General features: G+C 37.1%; 1 protein-coding gene across 1 annotated transcript; it reads left to right on the top strand.

Annotated features, from left to right (window-relative positions):
- Window positions 1-3,174: 3,174 nt before the first annotated feature.
- On the top strand, window positions 3,175-7,046 carry LOC103804254 (nipped-B-like protein; the record flags this gene model as incomplete). Its single annotated transcript, XM_009076855.1, has 3 exons — window positions 3,175-3,274; window positions 5,729-5,880; window positions 6,889-7,046. Coding segments are annotated over 3 exons (410 nt in total), but the record flags the coding sequence as incomplete, so codon positions are not given.
- Window positions 7,047-7,326: the final 280 nt, after the last annotated feature.

The following is a 7,326-nucleotide window of genomic DNA, read 5'->3' as shown; positions in this document are numbered from 1 at the left end:
ACTATTTAACACAACTTGTGCATTTTTTGAGGATTAAAATCTTATTCATCTTTTCATAAGTGTCCATTACTTTGATATTTGTTTCCATTTATACAAGAATTCAAGTGCACTTATGCCTGTAAAAGGGAAACAGTTTGTAGACATATGCTTTCTATAAGTGTATATTTAACTGAAAAATCACCCATTTGTGAGCAGTCGTAGCTTAAGCATGCATGTACTCCAATTTAATCATACAAGACTTTTTCTGTGGTTTTCTGTGATCTTGAGCTTTGTTTTTACATTCTTTGGCATTTAGTAGGAATGCTCAAATGGATTTATATGTATCACTTTTTTTCTGAGCAAAAATTATTGTCAAGACTGTGAGTATACGTTAAGGAAACAAAGCTGGCCGATACCCCTAGTGCTGTGCAGCCCTTCAGAAGGACCTCAGCAGGTTGGAGTTATGAGCAGAGAGACAGGGAGCTCCTGGAGCAGGTCTAGTGGAGGATGACAAAGATGATTAGGGGACTGGAGCATCTCTCTTATGAGGAAAGGCTGAGAGTTGGGCCTGTTCAGCCTTGAAAAGAGACAACTGAGAGGGAACTTTATCAGTGTATCTGAAAGGAGGGTGTGTAGAGGGTGGAGCCAGGCTCTTCTTGGTGGTGCCAAGCAATAGGACAAAAGGCAAGGGGCAGAAACTGATGCACAGGAAGTTCTACCTGAACATGAGGAAGAACTTTACTGTGCAGTGACCAAGCACTGTAAGAGATTGCCCAGAGAGGTTGTGGATTCTCCCTTGCTGGAGATACTCAAGAACCATCTGGATGCAACCTTGTGCCATGTGCTCTAGGATGACTCTGCTTGAGCAGGGAGGTTGGACCAGATGACCCACTGTGGTCCCTTCCAACCTGACCCCTTCTGTCATTCTGTCTATGTGATTACTAGGATGATGTTTTCTTACAGCAGAACATTACCAACAATCAAAATTAAAGTTGCATTTAAAAGCAATTCTTAAGTATTTCAAGGTGTGGAAATGCACAGTGGAGCCATAAATCTGCTGCTTATTGCTATGACAACAATGTAGAAATTGTACAAGAAGATAGTTTAGTGTTAATGGCCACAGACTAATTTCAACTCCCTTTTAGACTAAATGTTTGGACTTATTTTTACTCCTTATTCATTACATCATTACTAGACCAACTTATCTATCTGGAAACTTTGGAGACATTGTTGTGGTAGGGTTTTTTTTTTTTGGTGTTTGTTGTTGTTTGTGGAGTTTTTTTAGTGGGGAGGGGGAGGGAGATGGGTTGTGGGGATTTTGGGTGGTTTTTTTTTTTTTTTTTGATTGTATTTAAAGTTTTCTAGATTGTGTCCCCCATGTATTGGGTTGTGTGTCTTCCCCAACAGAGATAAAGAGGTGAGAACTGCCTATCACAGAATAAGTTTTAGGTTTTTTTAAATGACATTACAAATGGATTAATTTCTATATTTTTCTGTCATTCTTTTGAACCAAGAACTACTGCATCTGTGCTTCAAAACTTATTTTAAATTTAGGGAGGAGAAAACAGATTTTTAGAGTATTTTAAAAGTGCAGTTTTTAAGCATAAAATGAAACTTCTGTATAGTTCATACTCATATGGGCACATTCTGTCAACTTTCTGTACATGAATGTTAAGGGTTAGTAGTTAAACTAACTACTATCTAGCTGTAGTGGGAGTGGCTGTGAGAGGTGAGTGGGCAATGGGCATGCCACGTGCTGTCTCCAACACAAAACCTCTGGAGTTTACTACTCACTTGCCTCTGTGCAAGGCAACCAGTGTCCATTTAATCAAATTTTGCAGAAGTTGAGGAGTCCCCTTCTGTTACTTGGGACAATGAAATGTCCTCTGTAGTGAACTATGGAGGTCTCTTATTGTTTTATTTGTTTTTCAGTGCAATATGGGAATTTCACTCTTGCTCTAGGCTAGTTTGCCTGTGCTAATATACTTGGAATGCAGCACTTCATATCTACTGGGAGGTAGTAACAATTCCTGGGGGATTATCCCATCACTTCTTTGTTGTGGAGAGTGGAATTGAAAAGAGGATGACAGGGAGGATTTCTGAAACTAGCTTTGCTTGTGTGAATATTGCAGGAATTGAAATCGGCAATAGTAATCGAAAGATTTATGACTCCCGAACACTTTGGATTAGAGACTGCTGTCAGTCTTCTATCTAACCTTTGCTTTAAATATTTGCATTACTGATGTGCTTTTACCCATGGCTGTGGATCACTTGCTGTGCCTTCCCAAGCTGCAGTGTGTATGTGAATTCTGATGCTCTTTTAGCTGCAAGATATTAAATTCTGTCATTAAAATCACCTGGTTTAAAGTCATATAAATTTTGGTGTACCTGTACCACTTCAACTTCCAGTGTCATGTGGTGGTTAGAAATTCTTTATATCTGTATCGAAGAGAGGAAACAAAAAAGATTAATTTAAATTCTCCGTAATAAAGATGCAAGTTACTTTCAGGCTCATTGGTACCTGTGACTTGCCATCTAGTTCAACTCCTGAATTTCCAAAGCATGACTCTGGGAATCTACAGGCTGTTGGAGTCTACAGATGGGATATCAGTGGTTCTTTGCAATTGAAAATATTTCAGCACCTTCTTTGATAACATTCCTTATAAGCATGCTGGAGGTGGAATAGAAAGCTGTTGTCCCTGGATAGAAAGGAACCACTAAGGCATTAGGGGAGCAGGGAGAATATCTTGCACCGCTTAGCCTGAGATTGATTGTTGTAGTTATTGTAATAATGGGAATTGAGTTTTCTGTCTTCTTCTGACTTGTGAAGTTTCCAAATCTTATTGGCACAATGAGTACTCCACACACCAGTCTGGAGTGTGGAGTATATGTCCTGTTATAAAATGTTTCTATTTACTAGCAGGTTTTTGGCTAAGGAACAGAGGAAGGAACTGCCATTGATATTTATAATTGAATTAATGCTGCTTTAGGGAACACTCTTTTTATGTCATGCTGTATAATGCGCATCTTACATGAAATTGATTGTTTTTGAAAAGTTTTTTAACAGTTGTAGGTAGAAGATGTTAATATTTGTAAGGTTTATAATTTCTTTGTATATAATAATTTCTGAAATGAGCGACTATTGATTAAAAAGGAAATGCATGTAAAGTAATGCTCTTATCTTCTTCTTAATAGGGATGATGATGTCGCAGTTTAATATCTCTCAGAATTCCATGAGAGGTAGTCCTGCATCTTCTAATTATCAACAAACCACTATCTCACATAGCCCTTCCAGGTAACACGCTCTTCTAAATGGGGTGGGATGGGCAGCAAACTGCAAATTCTTCCTACAATGACAGTCAATTCTTGTTGCAAGTATGTGAGTGGAAGGTGATCAGTGTCAAGACAAATTTTGCATTTGTCTGATAGCAGGGTGAGTTTCTTCAGCTGGCAAAGAAACATCTTTTTTGCTAATGAGTTAATCTTTGTATTCTGACTAGTCAAGATTCCCTGCTGTCTATCCCTCCCATAATTTTGGCAAACTTTATTTCCTGCTTAAGTAATCCCCCTATCTCCTGACATCCCTCCAGCTATTCTTTACCTGTAGCAGAGGTTGAGACTGGTGGCAGGAGGATAGGAGAGAAGAGGCTGTGTGTTCCGGCATGTATAACAGTACCAATGTGACAGAAGGGTAGGAAAGAAGGCTTGTAAAACCATGGAATACTGCTGTAACAGTTATACAAAAGGCTGCTTAGAGGAGGATAGGCCCAGTAATTTGGCCAGTCTTCCAGCAGCTTCCTCAACATCTGGTTCTTTTTCAAACTTTGAGTGTCAGCAAGTAGCATGTATCTATAGAATCATTTAGGTTGGAAAAGACCTCTAAGATCATCAAGTCCAAGCACACCACTAAACTGTGTCCCTAAGTGACACATCTACAGGTATTTTAAATACGGGTTGGGTTGGTGACTTAAACCACTTCCCTGGGCAGCCTGTGCCAGTGCTTGAAAATCCTTTTGGTGAAGAAATCTTTTCCTGATATCTAATCTAAACCTCCCCTGGAGTAACCCAAGGCCATTTTCTCTTATCCTGTTGCTTGTTACCTGGGAGAAGAGACTGGCCTCCACCTTGCTACAACCTTTTTTCAGCAATAAAGTGTCCCCTGAGCCTCTTTTTCTCCACCCTGGGCAGCCTGTGCCAGTGCTTGAAAATCCTTTTGGTGAAGAAATCTTTTCCTGATATCTAATCTAAACCTCCCCTGGAGTAACCCAAGGCCATTTTCTCTTATCCTGTTGCTTGTTACCTGGGAGAAGAGACTGGCCTCCACCTTGCTACAACCTTTTTTCAGCAATAAAGTGTCCCCTGAGCCTCTTTTTCTCCAGGCTAAACAATTCCAGCTCCCTCAGTCTTTGGTGATATAATAAATAATCCAGGCCCATGTTAATATAATAAAGTACTCTACTAAAGGAAAGAATTCTGCATGTAGTTTTAACCTAGTTATTGGGCTTTAGCAGATTTCATCTCCAGTTATTAAAATAAGCTTGTTTCACTTAGTGAAATTGTTTTGGCAAATGAAATACTCTGTATCTACACAGAAACAGTACATGTTTTAACATTTATATCTAAAAGTGATATTGAAGAAAGTTTTTTGAATTGTGAATATTAAAATATGCTAACTCTTCTTGAAACCCTTGCAAAATCCTTGTATTATGTACTTTACTGTCTCTATAGAAGCTTACCTTTGTAGAGTTGCTATCAAGAAGTGAGGGTTGTGAAAACATGTACTTTCTGAAGTATATATTTTTTTTGTTTTGAAAAAGCTCATAGAAGAATGTAGGCTATAATGTACATGTATTGTCATAAGCCTATTTTATTTTTATGACTTTCTGTCTTTAAGATGAGTCTAAGATAAAGCCAGTGAAAGAATAAGGTATATTCAGTAGACTTTGGTTCAGGTCCTGCCAATCACATTCCTATATCTTGGCAGTATTGTTCTGTTAGATGAAGTTCTTTGAAATCTTACTAGAAAAATCATATTTAGAATAGATGGCTCCTTGTTAATCCTTGCAAGATAGTTATTATATGATAATTAAACCTTAGCTGTCACTTTCATTTAAACTTCTAGGACTAATTTTTGGAAATTGCATATTTGGGATTGGTCTCTTCTCGCAGGCAACTAGCAGTAGGACAAGAGGGCACAGACTCAAGCTTTGCCAGGGGAGGTTTAGGTTGGATATTAGGAAGAGATTTTTTACAGAGAGAGTAAGCAGGCATTGGAATGGGCTGCCCGGGGCGATGGTGGATTCACCATCCCTGGAGGTTTTCAAGATGAGACTGGATGTGGCACTTAGTGCCATGTTCTAGTAACGACGGTAGGGTTGGTCTCGATGATCTTTGCGGTCTTTTCCAACCTGGTTGATTCTATGATTCTATGATTTTGTTTTAGTAAATCTGCAGATCTTATTTTAATAAATATTCTGTCGTTCTTTCCTTTCCCTAGGTGGAAGTCTTATGAATGCTTTTTATTCTATTCTGTACTTTTACTATTGCAGTACCTAAACTGTGGCTCTTAAGTAATAATCAAAGTTGGTAAGGTATCACTCGTTTAAAATACTGCTTTTAAAGGAGTTTCTTGATTATGTTGAAATTTTGTCTCTTAGAGAAGTTATAATGTTCCAAAAGTATAATATTCCAACAGAAATAAGAATTTTTTTATACATTTCCAACTTTTTCCAACTTTTTTATTTTTTAGTCGATTTGTGCCACCACAAACAAGCTCTGGTAACAGATTTTTGGCACAACAAAACAGTCCAGTGCCTAGTCCATATGCTCCTCAAAGTCCTGCAGGATACATGCCATATTCACATCCTCCAAGTTATACACCCCATCCTCAGATGCAGCAAGGTAAGTCTGTGATATTTGTTTTATTCTCCTATCTCATGTCAGCTTTACCTTCATGTGCATGTTTCATAGTTCTCTAATTTCTTTGAAGGAATCACATACTTAATGCAGATCTTGGAGTTGATAGGGAATTTTTTGGATATGTTTAAGCTTTGCTTTCCTGACTGTAAAGAGTGGTAGTATTTATTTTATTTTTCAAAAATCCCAAAAACGCAAAGGAAGAAGAAATCCTCAAACATATGTTCATGTTACACTGCTCATCCTCTATGTACACCGATTTTGCATAGTTGTCACGTATATGTGACAATAGAAAAATGAAATAAACCCCCAAACTTTTATTTGTTACATATGGCAATTGTTTATCTATATTGACAAAAGCCTAATTCTTTGCCAGTGTAATGTAAGTTTTGCTGCCAGCTTATTCAGGTATGCGGTAACTGGCAAAGATGATCTTCAGAATGAATGGATTTCTTTGTTCTTCCCTTTTTAAAAAACAATCTTGAACAACATGAACACTGTTAATTATCTAGGCATTATCCTTTTTTTTTATGTGGAATTCTTGTTAGATTATTTTAAAACATTTGTACTTAAAGTTTAGCAATGTGCTTAGAATTTATATAGGTGTTCCATACATAATGTTATGTGTCTCCGTGAATACCTTGGAAGTTACTAAAGGTAGTGAATACATATTATGTAGAGGAAAATAAAGTTTTCTATAACCTATAAGAGTATTATACTGACTGTAATTAGGATAGATGTGGAGAGAAGCTTGGCTAATCCGTACATGTAATTTAGGTTTTAATGCCTCTTGAAAATTCAAATCTTAGATCCCTAATTTTATTCAAGGTATTTGTGGCAAAAGGATTCAATGAACAAAGTTGGGATTCTTGTTCATATCCCAGACCTCTTGCATCCAACTCATTAATATTATAGTGTTTTCTGTGAAATTTTTTAGAGTTAACAACTGTGTAATTATATCAGTATAGTTCTTTATATTTTTCTGTATTTCAGCTTCAGTATCCTGTCCCATTGTCACAACTGGGATGAGGAATCTCCATGAAAATAAAGTGTCAAGTCAATTATCTGGAAATTCAGCTAATCATCATGCTGATAATTCTAGACATGGCTCAAATGAAGACTACCTACAGATGCACAGGCTAAGTAGTGATGTATGTTGCCTAGATCAGTTTATGATGATAAAGCAAATATTTGCTATGATAAAGCAAGTATGTGTTTAGCTGCCTTAGAAGTCAGATATTTTATGATGATGTTGAATAAAACCATTGAAAATTTATTTCAGTTTCAGCTGTGTGCACTCAACTGTGCAACTTTAATATGTGAGTTTTAATTTTATTAGATCTCTTTCCTTTGGAACAGTTTTTAACATTGATTCTGATAAAATTATGTAAAGTAAATGTCCCAGTCTGATAAGACTCTGGAGTGTTCGAT

The sequence above is a fragment of the Acanthisitta chloris genome, unplaced genomic scaffold, assembly GCF_000695815.1.
Source record: "Acanthisitta chloris isolate BGI_N310 unplaced genomic scaffold, ASM69581v1 scaffold76, whole genome shotgun sequence".
NCBI lineage: Eukaryota > Metazoa > Chordata > Aves > Passeriformes > Acanthisittidae > Acanthisitta > Acanthisitta chloris.
This window is presented reverse-complemented; position numbering and strand designations above follow the sequence as displayed.